At 43.0% G+C, this 17966-nt stretch overlaps 1 protein-coding gene across 1 annotated transcript in view; it reads right to left on the bottom strand.

Annotated features, from left to right (window-relative positions):
- Window positions 1-17966, bottom strand: part of LOC103277171 (signal transducer and activator of transcription 3-like) — a 68023-nt gene that overhangs the window by 16839 nt on the left and 33218 nt on the right. The window contains 3 exon segments of the mRNA XM_021707313.1: window positions 2545-2631; window positions 13999-14103; window positions 15498-15551. Coding sequence (XP_021562988.1) covers window positions 2545-2631; window positions 13999-14103; window positions 15498-15551 — 246 coding nt within the window.

A 17966-nucleotide genomic window follows, 5' to 3' on the forward strand; every position in this document is an offset into this window, starting at 1 on the left:
GTTAGGATTACACGCCCAGCCTTGAGATATCATTTTAAACATATTAATTCCTTATTATATATATATATATAAACTTGAATTCAAGTTTCTGGACCTCTAATTTTCTGTCAATGATCAGTCAGTTTAGTCTTGCCCTAGTTACATACTAATTTAGTAGCTAGAACTTTGTGATGCATGTTAATATCTGTCAGGGCAGCTGCTTGTATCCCTATCCTTGTTATTTTTATTTATTGAAAAATATTTTCAAAGAGTAGAATGGTGGTTGCCAGAGGCTAAACAGAAGAGGAAATGAGGGGATAGTTATTGAGCAGGTACAGAGTTTCAGTTTTGCAATGTGAAACATTCCATAGACTATTGCCAAACAATGTGAAGACTTAACACTGCTGAACTGGACACAGTGAAAAATCATCAAGATGAGCCGGGCATGGTGGCTCACGCCTATAATCCCAGCACTTTGGGAGGCCGAGGCGAGAGGATTGCCTGAGCCCAGGGTTTTGAGACCAGCCTGTGCAACATGGTGAGACCTCGTCTTTACACTACGTCACAAGAACTAGCTGGGCATGATGGTGTGTATCTGTAGTTCCAGATATTTGGAAGGCTCAGGCGGAAAGATCACCTGAACCCAGCAGGTTGAGGCCGCAGTGGCCGCGAGTGTGCCACTGCACTCCAGCCTGGGCAACAGAGTGAGACTCCAACTCATTAACAAACAAACAAACCAAAAACAAAAACCACAATTATTTTCTAGTTCCTTCTCATGAAATTTCCAGATAAGGTTACCTAAAAATAAGTACACATTTTCTCTTTTCTAATCTCTTCAAAGGGAATGATTTTTTTTTTTATTAGAAAGCAGGTTTTATTGAAAGAACAGAAAAGTTCCCACAGTGGGAGGGGACCTGAAGGGTTGCCTGGGGAAGAATTTTAATTTCTGAAAGGTACTGTGAGATTTTGAAAAGTATTCCATTATAGGCAAAAGTGTGAAACATTAAAAAAAACAAAAGATGCCTAAGCCCAGGAGTTTGAGACCAGCCTGGACAACATTGCAAAACCTCACTTATACAATAAAATAAAATAATTAGCTGAATAAAATAATTAGCTGAGTGGTGAGTGCCTGTAGTTCCAGTTACTTGGAAGGCAGAGGTGGAAGGATTGCCTGAGCCGAGGCTGCACTCCAGCCTGGGTGAAACTGGACTGGACTAGACTAGACTAGACTAAACTAAACTAAAACAAAGGCGATCCAATCTTTCCATATATAGTCACACGCTGCATAATGACGTTTCAGTCAACAACGAACAGCATATATGATGGTCCCGTAAGATCATAAAGGAGCTAGAAAATTCCTACCACCCAGTGATTTGTGTTATGACTGTCTAGAGTATTCAGTAGTCACATGCTGTGCAGGTTTGTAGACTGGGAACAACAGGCTTTACCATATGGCCTGGGTGTGCAATGGGCTGCACCCTCAGGTGTATGTAAGGATAAATAAAATTAGCCGGGTGTGGTGGCATGTGCCTGCAGTTCCAGCTACTTGGAAGGCTGAGGCGGAAGGATTGCTTAAGCCCAGCAGGTCGAGGCGGCAGTGGCTTGAGTGTGCCACTGCACTCCAGCCTGGGTGACAGAGTGGGAGTCTGACTCAAAAATCAAAACAAAACAAAACTGAAATAATAGAAAATAGAAAAATAATGAGAAAGTATATGTGACTCTTCATATATTGTCTAGCTGGTAAAGGACTTTTTAAAGAAGGAAAATTAAGAGTCTGGGTGTGAAGTCTCACACCTGTCACCTGGCATTTTGAGAGGCCAAGATAGGAGGGTTCCTTGAGCTTAGGGGTTCGAGACCAGCTTAGACACCATAGGGAGACCTCATCTTTCTAAAAAATGACATGCATTTCTAGGTAATATCTCTGAAAATTGAAGATCAATATGACGGGAAAAGGGTCTAGTGATCCGAACAGTAAAACAATTTTTTTCCAGGTGAGTCTGATGCATCACTTTATTTGGGAATCACTGTTTTGGGGTCTACTATGGTTGAACCATTTTGGTGATTGTAGTGCGTCCAAAACATAGAAAAATAAACACTGAATTAATAAACAGTTGGGACAGCAGGATTAGTCATCTGAAAACGGTAAAATCGGAAGAGTTTTTGAAAGCAACACAGGGCTTGAGGGACCTCTGTTGAATCTGCCTTTTAACCTTACTCACCTTCAAGATTCCTCAGTTCTTTCATTAATCCAGTCTTATACACCTTTCCTTAGGCTGTAGAGAAAAGTTCAAGTCCCAGGCAGTGATGCAGATACTTACAAAATGGTATAACACACGCATCAATTGGAAACATAGACTTTTATATGTTTTATCCTACAAATTTATATTTTTCATTTTCAAGAATAACACTCAAGAATGGGAGCAGTTCTCAATTTGTTGAAATCATTTTGGTGGTGGGGCATGGGACATTCCCTACACAGGGAGCATGAGTCACGAAAGACCCCGCCTCAGCCTCTGTTGAAGGCTACTGGGGTATTTTTATGCCCACCATCAACTGGCAAGTTACCCAGGAGTTGCACGACTTGATCTTCTGTGAGCTTTATCCCCATGTTTTCCGGAACATCTTCCAGGCGACTAGTATCAACCTTCTCTCCTTTTGAAAGTAAAAAGAGATAATGATTGAAAATCGGAAGAATGATGGCTCTGTTATGAAAAAGATGTAGGTAGCCTCATTTGTGGGTTAAACCATGAAATACGCCTGACAAGAAGGCCGGCTGTTGCTAAGACATAATCCTAGAGCTTTTTGGCTAAAACAGTGGTGATTAAAGTTAGGTTGTGAGTAGTTAGATGTAAACATTCACCAGTAAATAGGTAGAGTGAGAGAATGTGTCAAAAAGGAAAACACTGCAGTTGGAATAGAATTTTATGCAAACATTAGAATTTTGGTTTTGCAGTCTTCTTAATCACATGTCATGGCACTAGACAGGGCCCTTCTCTAGGCATTTCAGGGGCTTTTTCTTTTCTTTCTTTTTAGAGACAGGGTCTCACTCGCTGTTACCCAGAGTGGAATGCAGTGGCACGATCCCAGCTCACTGCGGCCTCGACCTCCTGGGCTCAGGCGATCCTACCACCTCAGCCTCTCAAGTAGCTAGGACTAAAGGTGTGCACCACCATGCCTGGCTAATTTTTAAAAATTTTTTTGTACAGATGAGGTCTCATTATGCTGCTCAGATTGGTCTTGAACTCCTGGGCGCAAGTGATCCTCCTGCTTTGCCTCCCAAAGTGCTGAGATTACAGGCATGAGTGACCATGCCCGGTCCACCGCTTCCCTTGTAAGCTGGGCTGGCTCTTTGTCAAGCCCAAGGCTTTGGCGAGCCTGTATCCTTCTTCCTGGTAGCTGCTACTGCTAGTGCCCCTCCTGGCCATCCTTCCTTCAGGATGGCTAGGAAGTTAGACACAATCTCCCAAGTTCGCCTCTGTGTCTGGGTCCCAGGACAACTAGAGATGGTTTTATTCTTAGGACATTAACGTAAAACGCCAAGAGGGAAAGAGATAAGGAATCACCAAATGATCACCAGCTCGAGAAAGACATGGAGGAAACTGATTATCTGGTAATGAACTTGGTGTTAGTTCCCGGTTATCAGGGTGGAAGTCACCTCTTCCTGACCTCCAGTCCTCCCCTAGTCTGCTCAGAGGATGGCTGTGTGAACTGCTCCTTCACAATGGCTTTTCTCTAGCTTGCAGTTTATGTATTTATTATTATCGTTATTACTTTTTTTTGAGTTGGAGTCTCACTCTGTTGCCCGGGCTGGAGTGGAGTAGCATGCTCACGGTCACCACAGGCACGACCTGCTGGGCCTAGGTGATTTTTCTGCCTCAGTCTTCCAAGTAGCAGGAACTACCACTGTGCACCATCACACCCTACTAATTTTTTGTTTTATTGTAGAGACGAGGTCTCGCCAAGTGGCCCAGGGTGGTCTTGAACCCCTGGGCTCAGGCAATCCTCTTGCCTCCACCATCAAAATGTTGGGATGCCAGGCGTAAGCTCCTGCACCCTACACCTCGAAAATCTTTAATTCTCACATGCGGACTCCTGCTACAACCTCATCTTCCTCCACTCCTCTGCCTCCTCTACTCACCCCACACCCACTGTGTCTTTGGGGCGCATTCGTTCTCCTCCTGTCTCTCTTTGCCAGGTTCATAGTTTCCACCCTGACTTCACTTCTTTCTGTACCCATGCCGGACAACTTGACCACTTTCCTCAACTGCACCTTTACAATCTTTCCACTTTCATGTTCTTGGTGCCTCAGCCTTAGAATCTCCCAGTGGGGGTCACCTGAAGAATATCCTATCATCCCCTGAGAAGCTATCATTACTCATGATAGCTGACTGGGGCGATCCCTGGACGCTCCTCAGCAATGCTGTCATGTATTCCTCAACTTCAGCTCCCGTTCTCTATCAAAGTTATGAAAAACCATTAACACTCCTCTTGCCATTCTGTGCCCTTCCTTTCAGTAGATGATTCCATTTTCTTCTTTACAGAGAAGATGGACGTCTTCAGGCAAACTCCTTTGAATTTCACTCCCACCTCCACTAGATTCTCCATGTCTATATTCCTCTTGCCTTGAAGGCTGCTTGTCTCAGAGAAAGAGGTGGCCTCAGTTTCTATTTCATTAAACTGTCTAGGGTTCAATCCTCCTTGGATGTCTCACAGGGGCCCCAAACGCCATGTGATCCAAATGGAAACTCTGTCTTCACTACTGACTCTTTTACTGAATTCCTTGTTTTGGTGAATGTCACTCTCACTCACCCAACTTTCCAACTCAGAGCCCAAGGAGTCATCCTTCACACCTTCCCTTCTCTCAGTCTCCATAGCTGATCAAAACCAACACCTGTAAAGACCATATCTGTGATATTTCTTACTGAGCATCACCTGTTACGTGTTTCTCTCTCAATCTCCATACCTGGTCAGTGATGAACTCCTGTAAAGACTATATCTGTGACATCTCTTAGTAAGGTGTCATCCTTCACACACCTTCCTTTCTCTTGGTCTCCATACCTGATCAGTAACCAACTCCTATAAAGGCCATATCTGTGATGTCTCTTAGATTCATCCCTTCCTCTCAAGTCTCATCGATAATGGTTTGGTTTTCCCTTCACTGTCTTTTGCCTAGACAGTGACAATTTGCTTCCTAACTGCTCTCCTTGACTCCACTCTTGCAAACTCACCTCCATCCATTCTCTGTGCTGCTGCTGGAGTAATTTTTCTACTTTGCAAATCTCATCACACAGTTTCAGCTTAAAATCCTGGAATGACACCCCACCTACACAGAATAAAATTCACACTTCTCTATTTTGTATTAGTTTCCTGTTGTTGCTGTCATATTTACCGAAACACAATACAATTTGTTTCTTTTGACAGTTCTGGAGAGCCAAAGTCTGACATCAGCTAAATCTGATTATCGGGCTAAAGTTGGGGTGTCAGCAGGGCTGTTTCCTCCAGGAGCCCTGGGGAGGTCTCCCTTCCTACCTTCTCCACTCAAGGGCCTCCAATTCCATGGCTTGGCCCCTTCTTCATCGTCAAAGCCCATGGAGTAGCATCTGCTTTCCATTGTCACGCCATCCTCTACTTTTTCCGTCATCAAGTTTCCCTCGGTCTCCCTCTTCCAAGGACACTCACAATTACATTTGGGGCCCATTCAGATGAGGACAACTCTCCCTCTCAAGCGCCTTCATCATCTCCAGAGTCACTTTGCCAGGTGCGGTGACATCCACAGCCCGCGGGTGGGACCTAGAGATCTTTGGAAGCCTTCATTCAGCCTCCCACACTCCCTCCCCACTCTTCAAGTTCGTTCCTTGCTGAACTCCCAACGGCATTTCACGGTCCAGCTGTGCCAGGTCCGTAAAGTTCCATACTGCTTCTCATTGTTGTGACTTTTGTGTTTTTTTCTCTATCAGAAACACTGTCTGTTTGGAAAACACTGATCCTTTTTTAAAATTTATTTATTTTTATTATTTTAAAGATGTGGGGTACAATTCAGGATTAGGTATACAAATGCAGGTACCCTTGTTGATGAGGTGTGCCTCTCCTTCCCCTGGCAGTTTCCCACTACTGCCAATCCCTTTCTTATGGTATTATGATAATTGTTCAAGGTCCAATTTTGAGTGAGAACATATGGCACTCTGTTCTTTGTTTCTGTGATAGATCACTAAGTATGATCGATTCCAAATCCATCCAAGTTATTGCAAAGTCCATATGTTTGTCCTTCTTTACGGCTGCATAATATTCCATTGTGTATATATACCACTTTTTTTTTTTTGAGTTGGAGTCTCACTCTGTCGCCCAGACTGGAGTGCAGTGGCCGCTCCCGGCCACTGCAGCCTCGACCTGCTGGGCTCCGGCGATCCTTCTGCCTCAGCCTTCCGAGTAGCCGGAATTACAGGTGCGCGCTACCACGCCCGGCTGATTTTTTGATTTATTGTAGAGATGAGGTCTCACTGCCCAGGCAGATCTCGAATCTGCGGGCTTACAGGCATGGGATTACAGGCTGAGCCACCGAACCCGGCCCACATTTTTTTAATACAGTCCAGCTTCGATGGGCAGCATGGTTGGTTCCATGTTTTTGCTATTGTGAATGGAGCTGTGACAAACATGCGTGTGCAGGTATCTTTTTTGTAGAATGATTTAAGACCCTCTGGGTATATTCCTAATAGGGGAATTGCTGAGTCATATGGAAGGTCAATTTCTAGTTCTTTCAGTAATTGCCACACCTTTTCCAAAGAGGTTGTATTCGTTTGCATTCTTACCAGCACTGTAGAAGCATTCCTTTTTCTCTGCATCCTTGCCAGCATCTGTTGTTTGTTTGTTTTATTAATGTTGATCATTCTTCCTGGGGTTAGGTGGTATCTCAGTGTGGTTTTGATTTGTATTTCTCTGATGATGAGTGAGGCTGAGCACTTTTTCATGTGTCTATTGGCTGCCCATATATTTCTTTTGAGAAGTCTCTATTCACGTCTTTAGCCCTCTTTTTAATGGGGCTGTTCGCTTTTTTTTTTTTGGTGCGTTTGAGTTCCTTGTAGATCCTAGATGTTAAGTCTTTGTCAGATAAGCAGTTGGTAAATATTTTTTCCCATTCTGTGGGCTGTCTCCCTGCTCTCTTGATGGTTTCTTTTGCTTTGCAGAAGCTCGTACAATGTTCCTTTTTTATTTATTTTATTTTTTATTTTTTGAGTTAGAGTCTCACTCTGTTGCCCAGATTGGAGTGCAGTGGCACTCTCCCGGCCACCACAGCCTCACTGGGCTCTGGCGATCCTTCCGCCTCAGCCTTCCAAGTAGCTGGCTACAAGCGCACACTACCACACCCGGCTACTTTTTGATTTATTGTAGAGACGAGGTCTTGCCAAGTTGCCCAGGCAATCCACTCGCCTCGGCTCAGGCAATCCACTCGCCTCGGCCTCCCAAAGTGCTGAGATTACAGGCTGAGCCACCGAGCCTGGTCCCCTTTCTTATTTTTATTTTTTTGAATGGGAGTCTCACTCTGTCACCAAGGCTGGAGTGCAGTGTCACGTTCACGGCCACCACAGCCTTGACCTGCTGGGCTCAGGGGATCCTTCCACCTCAGCCTTTCAAGTAGCAGAACTACAAGTGCACGCCACCAAGCCTGGTTAATTTTTTGATTTATTGTATAGATGAGGTCTCGTCAAGTTGTCCAGGCTGGTCTTGAACCTATGGGCTCAGGCAATTCTCTCGCCTCCGCCTCCCAAAGTGCTGAGATGGCATTATGAGTCACCGTGACTGGCTAAACATTGACTCATTTTTAAGGATTAAGTCATGTGCAGCCCACTCCACTAAGCCGCTTCCCTGTCTCACTTCGTTGCGTGCGAGTGACCATTCTGCCCTCTCCACCTCACGTGGCTCTCGGTACAGGTATGTGCATCACCTGCGACATTTTGTTGCATTGACTTCTATGTACTTTTTCCTGGCCCAGCCACATGAGCTCCTGGAAGGTTGGTTTTTGTCGACCCACACATGGGATATGATAGACGCACAATGAATTAATCAAAACCTAACCCATCTGTGAAGAGATATCCTTCATCCGTTACCACATCCACTCTGACCCTCCCCTCATCTGTAAGACAAGACAGAATTTTATGCATAAAAACAACGATAGAAATGGAGGATCTAGACGGACTCGGTGGCTCAGCCTGTAATCCCACGCTTTGGGAGGCTGAGGTGAGTGAATTGCCTGAGCCCGTGGGTTCAAGACCCGCCTGGGCAACTTGGCGAGACCTCATCTCTACAATAAATCAAAAATTAGCTGGGCATGGTAGTGCGCGCCTGTAGTTCCGGCTACTTGGAAGGCTGAGGCAGAAGGATTGCCAGAGCCCAGCAGGTCAAGGCTGCGGTGGCCGGGAGCGGTCACTGCACTCCAGTCTGGGTGACAGTGAGACTCCGACTCAAAAAAAAAAAAAAAAAAAGGAAAGAAAGAAATAGAGGATCTAAAAGTAATACACCAAATTCAGCACACTGTAATGATTTGTTCTAGAAATTTTATCCTGTTTTCTTTCCAAATGGAAAACATGGAAAAACTCTGATTATAAAAAAGGAGCCTTACTCCATACTTAAAACACCCCCTCTTATTGTATTCAGATAGTAAACTCTAGAGTAGAATGTTGGCTGACACTGAGAAAGTAGCCCTTTCTGCCTCCATGTCTGGTAGAAGGCTGTTTTGTTCATTACGAGACTGCCAAGCTACTGAAAAGGGCAAGTGCTCTAATAGGGAAGATTCGACTTGGAGCCTTAACAAGGCCCATTTCTGCAAAAAGGAAATTCAACAACAGAGAACTCAACGCCTACTTCCATACTCAGTCCACACTTAGAGTGTCTATTCTTCTGGTATCCACATTCAATATCAAGAAAGGAATTTTGATCAACCTAACTGAACTTTAACAACATTAATTAAAAAAAATCTTTTTATTCTGTTTTTTGTTTTTAAACATTTAAGGAGTACAAGTGTAATTTTGTTACATAGATATACTGTCTCTTAGATTGGGTACTTTAGGGGACAGCCTGATAGGTGGTCAGCGCCTCTCAGAAAGATGTCTTATCCACTCTCAGTATTTTAGTTAGGTCCACAGAGACTTTTTTTTTTTTGAGTCAGAGTTTCTCTCTGTCGTCCAGCCTGTGGCACGCTCACAGCCACTGCAGCCTCGACCTGCTGGGCTCAGGTGATCCTCCTGTCTCAGCCTTCCAAGCAACTGGAACTACAGGCGTGCACCAATATACCTGGCTAATTTTTTGATTTATTGTAGAGATGAGGTCTTGCCAAGATGCCCAGGATCTAGCCTGTGGGCTCAGGCAATCCTCTCACTTTGGTCTTCCAAAATGCTGGGATTATAGGCGTGAGCCACTATGCCCAGTCACCACAGAGACTCTTAAATAGCCTAACTAGGTCTCTAATGCTGTTTCCCATGGGCTCATTAACTTGAAAAGTAGCACTCAAGGAGATGGCTGACAGTTCCACAACTAAGATCATTGTGGCATTCCAGTAAAGTTTCAAGATACTCGGAAAATGAGATAAGAAAAAAACATCTCAATCCTTTCTTGGTAGATCAAGAATGCTGGCAAAGTATGTATTTCCAGTAATAAAAACTATTCTATGAAAAATTTACTTTCTTCTGACCAGAGCAAAGCCATAACCAAGCATTGAGATTAGTGCATTTATTCATTGAGATAAGTACATACTGATTGTTATTATTACTACTAATGAATAGTAATAATAACAACTACTGGTCGGGTGCGGTGGCTCATGCCAGTAATCCACTACTTTGGGAGGTGAAGGCGAGAAGATTGCTTTAGATTAGGGGTTCGAGATCAGCCTGGGCAACATGGAGAGACTTTGTCGCTAAAAAATAAAAAAAAATTAGCCAGGTATGATGATGGGTGCCTGTAGTTCCAGCTACTTGGAAGGCTGAGGTGGAAAGACTGCCTGAGCACAGGAGGTCAAGGATGCAGTGACTGTGAGTGTACCACTGCACTCTAACCTGGGCAACAGAGTGAGACTCCAACTTAAAAAAAAAAGCTACTATTAAATTTTTACTGGGTGTTAAGGCCTATGCTAAGAACTCACAACATTGTGGAAAGTACCTATTATTTTATTTTATTTTCAACAGAAGGGAAGTAAGATTCAGAGGGGTGAATATGATCAATCTTGCACACCCCAAGACTTTCAGAGCTGAGATTCAAATCTGTGTCTGGCTGATTCCAAATTCCAACATCTTTCCATGATGCCATATAAGCAGTGAAGCCAGTGGGAAGAATCCAGGTTTTTGCTATTTTTTCCCAAGAGGGCTATTATTTTGCAATTTTTCTGACTGGATGCTTGTAGGTATCACTATTATGAGGCATGCTAGCATATGTCAGGTGTGATTGATATAAAGGGGAGTTATTGATACTCTCCACTTTACACTTGTTGTTTCAGGCAGTTCACAGTTTACCCCAGGTAAATTCTTCTTCTCTGTCTTGCTCTTACTACTATTTCCTCCTTATTTTATTTGTTTACTTTCAAACTTTCCCTATCAGATATTCCATTTATTTATTATTTTGCCTCTCCCTTTGGCCTGCTAATAATCTTATCAGTGCTCTGACATACCCCTAAAGCTTTGCTAACTCCTAGTTTAAGAAAAATAAGATAAATTATTAGAGTATTCATTTCCAACCATCTTTTTTTTTAATTTTAAAGATGTGGGGTATAATTCAGGATTAGGTAGACAAGTGGTCATCGTACAGGTGACATTTGGGCCTCCTTTTGGTCCCCACTTTGCCTGGTTTGAGATCAGGTGACCTTACTGATATTGTATTCTACTCCTCCTTCCCTTATCCTATTGCCAATCCCTTTCTTATTGTATTATGGTAAATGTTCAGGAGTCGCTTATGAGTGAGAACATGTGGTACTCAGTTCTTTGTTTCTGTGATAGATCACTGATTATGATAGACTCTAAGTCCATATGTTTGTCCTTCTTTATGGCTGCATAATATTCCATCATGTACATGCACCACATTTTAAAAATCCAATCCAGTTTCAATAGGCAGCACGGTTGGTTCCATGTTTATTTATTTTTTTGAGTTGGAGTCTCACTCTATCGCCCAGACTGAAGTGCAGTGGCTGCTCCCGGCCACCACAGCCTCGACCTGCTGGGCTCCGGCGATCCTTCCGCCTCAGCCTTCCAAGTAGCTGGAACTACAGGCGCGCGCTACCACACCCGTCTAATTTTTTTGATTTATTGTAGAGATGAGGTCTCGCCAAGTTGCCCAGGCAGGTCTCGAACCCATGGGCTCAGGCAATTCACTCACTTCGGCCTCCCAAAGCACGGGATTACAGGTTGAGCCACCGAGTCCGGCAGTTCCATGTTTTTGCTATTGTGAATAGTCCTGCAATAAACATGCATGTGCAGGTATCTTTTTTGAAGAATGATTTGAGTTCCTCAGATATATTCCCAATACGAGATTGCTGGGTCATATGGAAGGTCATTGTCTAGTTCTTTTAGAAATTGCCACACTGCTTTCCAAAGAGTCCAACCATCTCTTCATGCATCTTTCTAACTCAGTGTTTTGCTATCTCAAACTCAGCTTGTCTAACACTGAAGCTACTCTCTTGACATTGTCCCCTGAACCTCTTCTTGAAGTCTTGTCTTGGCTTGTACAACTGATGACTTACTCATCGTGTTGTCCCTTCCTAAAATTCTTCTACTTTTTCTTTTTGAGTCGGAGTCTCACTCTGTCTCCCAGACTGGAATGCAGTGGCCTCAATCTGCTGGGCTCTGGCGATCCTTCCACCTCAGCCTTCCGAGTAGCTGGAACTACGGGCATGCGCTACCAAGCCTGGTTGATTTTTTGACTTATTGTAGAGATGAGGTCTCGCCAAGTTGCCCAGGCGGGTCTCGAACCCGGGGGCTCAGGCAATCCACCCACCTCAGTCTCCCAAAGCACGGGATTACAGGTTGAGCCACCCAGCCTGGCTTCTTCTACTTTTTCATAACTCACATGTAATTAGTCACCAAGCCCTATTCATTTCAATCAACACATGTTAATTCTAAAGCCATTCACTAATCAGTCTCATATTCATCATTACGTTCATTTCCTTTTCTTTGCCTGGACTCTCATTATCTCTTATTGGATCATGGCCATCAATATCTTTCAAGTTTGAGTCTTTGCTTCCAATAAGGCCCTCTATATTTCCACCAACACTGATTTTCCAAGAGAGAAATGCTCTAAATATGCCACTGCCTGTAGTGTGAAGGCTAAAAGTGAGAAACAGACAATTCCAGTGTTGTCAATGGAGTCTTCAGTCCCTCACGCTCAGTAGTGGATGGAACAACTAAACAGAAAACCAGTAGGATCAAGGTGATGGCCAGTATTGTCACCTGTGGAACATTCGCCAGCACAGACCATATGTTAGGCCTCAAATAAGACTCATTCAGTTTAAAAGAACTGAAATCATAGAAAAGTTTGTTCGTGACCACACATTAATTAATTCAAAATCAACACCAGATGGTAATTTGAGACATCCATAAATATTTGGAAATTAAACAACACATCTCTAAATAACCCATGGACCAAGAATAAATTACCTGGGGAATTAGAAAGTGTTTTTAACCGAATGAAAGTAAAAACACAGCATATCACACACATTTTGGAATGCAACCAGAGCAATGCTTAGAGGAAAGTTTACAGTTATAAACACTTGTCTGAGAAGTGAAGAAAGATTTTACATTCATGATATAAACTTTCACGTTAAGAATCTAGAAAAAGAAGAGCAAACCACACCCCAAGTAAGCTGGAAGAAGGAAATAACAAAGACTAGAGCTGAGATCAATAAAATGGGAAACAAATCAATAAGGAAAATTGATGTTAGTTTTTTGAAAATATAAACAAAATTGACAAATCTTTAGCTAAACTCAATGAAAAAAGACTCAGATCAAAATTAGGAGAGAGGACATCATCATTAACTCTGTAGAAATTCAAAGGAATATAAAGGACTACCACAAACAACTTCATGTCAACAATTCAGACAACATAGATGAAATGGGCACATGTCTAGAAAGGCACAAATTTCCAAAACTGACCCAAGAGGATGGCGGCTGACCTAGCTAGCCCTCCGGTCTTGGCAACCCACCTTTCTAGCCTTTTGTCCTGCCATTTTATAATACAGAGTGCATTCTACCCACAATCCCACTCTCCTAACATTCTGTGATTGTGTATGCATTTATGCTTTTGTATACATTGCTTTTCTCATCTGGAACATCCTTTTTACTGGAGAATTTCTTTTTCTTTCTTTTTTTTTTTTTTTTGAGTTGGAGTCTCACTCTGTCACCCCGACTGGAGTGCAATGGCCGCTCCCGACCACGGCAGCCTCGACCTGCTGGGCTCCAGCGATCCTTCCGCCTCAGCCATCCAAGTAGCCAGAACTACAGGCACATGCTACTATACCCAGCTAATTTTTGATTTATTGTAGAGATGAGGTCTCACCATGTTGCCCGGGCTGGTCTCGAACCCACAGGCTCAGGCAATTCCCTCACCTCAGCCTCCCAAAGTGCTGGGATTATAGGCTGAGCCACTGAGCCTGGCCAACTGGAGAATTTCTACATGTCTTCTGAGAAGCCTCTCTACGATTTCATTATTATAGTCAGTATTATAGCACTGCCACATAGTATTAAGATGACATGTCTGCATATGAGACTCCTTACTAACCATAAACTCCTGAAGCCAGAAAAGCCGTCATCTTAGTTTTTGTGTCCCTAACTGTTCCTGTATACCAGGTGCTCAATAAAGCCTACTGCAAGAACTGATAACCCTTAATGTTTTGCATAACGTTATGTTATAAACACTTGCATTAGAAATGAAGAAAGATTTTAAAGGAATAATTTGGACTTATTCAACTAATAAGAGGAATATACGTTCCAGATACGTTTCAGAAATTCTCATAGATGACTTCAAAGTTCCCCTTCAAGAGCGGCTCACCATCAACCGGCAGGTGGTGTTCTAGGTCTCGGTATTCCTCTTCCTCAAGCTCAAAGCCCATCTTTTCCAGGAAGGGTGCTAGCTTATTAGCACTGAACTTCACCCCTTAGAAGACAGAGGACAGGAATGAGAAAAGCACACAATAATGCTAAAGTGAAAAATGTCAGGAATGTCCATGAATTAACTAGAGGGTAAACAATATCAAACAGTAAAACTGTTTATGTGAAAAGAACTGTATGGGAACCTGGTCCCTCAGTTTTGTCTAGAGGACCTGACTATAGCTCTCATGGGACACACATAAGGCAGAAACTGGAGAGTCAGGCAAGTCTGGTGAATTCTGGCAAGAAACCGCCTTTACAATTGTATTTTTTAAAAACGGATATGATAAATAAAATAAAAATCAAAGCCATCGTCTTGAGATCTTTCTGCTTGCTGCATGGCATTTCTTTAACACTATTTCCTTAATGTTTTTTCATCAAAGGCTTGAAACCTTTATATCCAAACATTGCTACCGAAAATTGCTTAAAACATTTCACTTCCACAGCTCCTGCTAAGAACGAGTGACTTTTCATCCTGTTCACCAAAGTAAAAAATTACTTTTCCTACATTTCCCCCCAACATTTCAGAATGTTCTACATGGGAGAAATAAAACAGATAAACTTTCAAATAAAAATAATTTTAAGACCTTGAAGATCACAGGCACTCAAGAAATACTTGACATTATTTGTGTGAAACTACCATGAGCCCCAGTATCCTTAACCATTCTGTTGATCAGATTTAGCATAGATAACAAGGTCAAGTTCATATCTGAGACTTTTCATTAAAAAAAGATCTAGGTGGTTAAGTTTGTGTTTGGTTTCTTCCTGTGTTTGGCTCACATGGTCTTTCTTCCTTTTTTTTTTCTCTTGAGTTGGAGTCTCACTTGGTCGCCCCAGACTGGAGTGCAGTGGCCACTCCCGGACACCGTAGACTCGCCTGCTGGGCTCCGGCAATCCTTCCGCCTCAGTCTTCCAAGTAGCTGGAACTATAGGCGCGTGCTACTACACCTGGCTGATTTTTGATTTATTGTAGAGATGAGGTCTCGCTGCCCAGGCGGGTCTTGAACCCGCGGGCTCAGGCAATCCACTCACCTCAGCCTCCCAAAGGCGCGGGATTACAGGCTGAGCCACCGATCCCGGCTAACATGGTCTTTCTTAAATCCTGACACAGTCTTTCTTCCAACACTTTGTTTTCTGGTGCAACCTTGAAGTTCAACACCTGTTCCTTTCAAACAAAAATAAAAATAAATGTAGACCAATCTCATAAAAAGTGGATTTGAAATGCAGTGATAGAGCAAAAAAAATCATTTATTCAAAAGTAGTTTTGTTCAAAATAATAAATGAGACAAAAATATGTAATAAAAAGTAACTGATAAATTTGTTATCAACAAAGTACATGTGGTTTTTCAAAAGCAAACGTAAAGTGTAAGAAGTCTCAGCTTCACCTGGCTTCTTACTTACCTGTGAGAGACCGTACACCGTCCAGCAACTTGTGCTTGTATACCTTTCTAGCAGCTGTAATAGAAGGCACAGTCTAGTAACTGGTAAAGCGATCTGCTGAAATCATTAAAAACTCAGCAATTTCAGAGAGAGCAACTCACAAAAAACCCCAGCAATTTCAGAGAGGGCAACTCACAATTTTACTCAAAAATTTTTTTGTGTTTACATCCCAAATAAGAGTTAGACCAATAGGGGAAAGCTCTTGGGATAGAAATCTATCCACCTTTTCCCCCTTATTTTTTATTTTAAAGATGTGGGGTACAATTCAGGGTTAGGCACATTCATGGTCATTGTACAGGTAAAGTGTGGGTACCCTTACTGCTGTTATGTGTACCCCCATACACACACCCCTCCAGCACTGTCCCACTCCCGCCAATCCCTTTCTTATGATATTATGATAAATGTTCAGGGTCTGCTTATGAGTGAGTCCATGTGGTGCTCAGATCTTTGTTTCTGTGATCAATCACTGTGTATTATGGACTCTAATTCCATCCAAGTTGCTGCGAAGTTCATCATTTTGTTTTTCTTTATGGCTGCATACTATTCCATTGTGAAAGAAAAATGTTAAAAATCTGTCCACTTTTGACGACTGAAGCAATTAGTGGTGCCTTGCCTCTCCCTTCTCTCACCTGTCTCTCTTTCCTTCTCTCTTCTCCTGAGAACACCAGATCCAATGAAACTCATGAGTGAAGAGTCTGCCAACTCCTGAGCTAAAACATCTGGCGACTATGACAAGCTTGATTTGAATGTTAGTATTGAGCGCTTCTACATATTTTCCACATGACATCAAATGGCATTGCTTTAGATATTCTCACTGAAAGCCATTAAAATAAACTCTCCTCAAGGTAATCCCTTAGTGAGATGTCTGCTGCCATCACAGGTTTCATATTTTATAGAAATTCAAACACCGATTTCTATTCCTATGTAAATGGTGAAACAGCATGGATTTGTGGCTCCCTCTCCACAAATCAACCCTGGAGGAATGAAGTTTGAGCAGAAATTTGGATTTTAGGAACCGAGTGAAAAACCGCAACAAAATCCTGTGAAATGGAGAGTTGAACCGGTGTGTTTCAGGGTGGAGGGCTGCTAGTGATGACAGTAGAAGGACCAGTTGGGGAAACTTAAAAAGGAAAATCCTGCCCTCGCCCCATGTACCATGAATTAAGGTGATCGCTGTCCTCTCCTTCACTACTGAAAGCAGAAAAGTCTAGCAAAAGCCTAGGTCACTGGGTCAGAGTGTCCAGAGGGTTATGTCAGAGCAGTTCACGAACCCTCAGGAGGGAAGCACTAATGTCAGCAGGGGAAAACTGACTAGCAGCCATCGGTACCTTCTCCTTCCTTAACCTTCATGCCTGCTGGACGACCCTTTCCCGTTCTACTTCTCTGAGTTGAAAGGTGGAGCTCTGAGCAGAGGAGTGCCTGGGATGGGGTCAACTCCGAAGGACGAACCCCCAAGCCGGGCTGCTCAGCCCCAGGCTCGTCCTCTTCCTTGCCCTAACCCAGCAGGGCTGACGTGGACTGGAGCCCGGCCGTGGGCCCTCACTTATGACACATTCCCAGACACACGAATGATTTCCTCAAGAGAGCAAAGGCTCATGGGACCAAAAGAACTGACCTCCAAAAGAAATAAACAGATCATATGGCATTTACCATTTGAATCCGAATTACTAAAATAAAAGAACCAGGATTTTTTTTTTTTTTTTTTTGAGTTGGAGTCTCACTCTGTCACCCAGGCTGAAGAACAGTGTCATGCTCACAGCCACTGCAGCCTCGACCTGCCGGGCTCAGCCTTCCAACTAGCTGGAACTATAGGCACATGCCACCATGTTCAGCTAATTTGATTGATTGATTGATGGTAGAGATGAGGTCTTGCAAAGTTGCCCAGGCTGGTCTCAACCCTGGATTCAAGCAATCACCTCACCTCTACCTCCCAAAGAGCTGGGATTACAGGCATGAGCCACCGTGCCCTGCTAAGAACAAGGAATTTAAAATAAGCATGATACATATACTTACTGAGAGAAGACAAGATATTAGCAAAATGTATTTAAGAACAAGAAAGTATAAAAAGAATCAGTGGAAGTACTAGGTACAGCAACATTAGGGGTAAAAAAGTTGAAATAAAGAAATACAGTTATAAGATACAGTAGAAAGGAAGAGATGAAAATTAATGCATGAGATCTGATTAGATTGAGGGTCTCAGATGGCAGCAGAAAGGGACAAAGAGGTAGAAAATGGAAAGTTACAGGACACGAGGACAGAAGTAGGAGTGCTAAGCTCCCGGAAACAGGAGTTCCAGGAGGAAAGAAACATAAACACAGTGAAGAGAAAGTATTTGAAGAAATAATAAAAATAAAATTTCTAGCCGGGCTCGGTGGCTCAGCCTGTAATCCCATGCCTTTGGGAGGCTGAGGTGAGTGGATTGCCTGAGCC

Source organism: Carlito syrichta, unplaced genomic scaffold (genome assembly GCF_000164805.1).
Source record: "Carlito syrichta isolate Samal-C Ts95f unplaced genomic scaffold, Tarsius_syrichta-2.0.1 Scaffold316495, whole genome shotgun sequence".
NCBI classification, from domain to species: domain Eukaryota; kingdom Metazoa; phylum Chordata; class Mammalia; order Primates; family Tarsiidae; genus Carlito; species Carlito syrichta.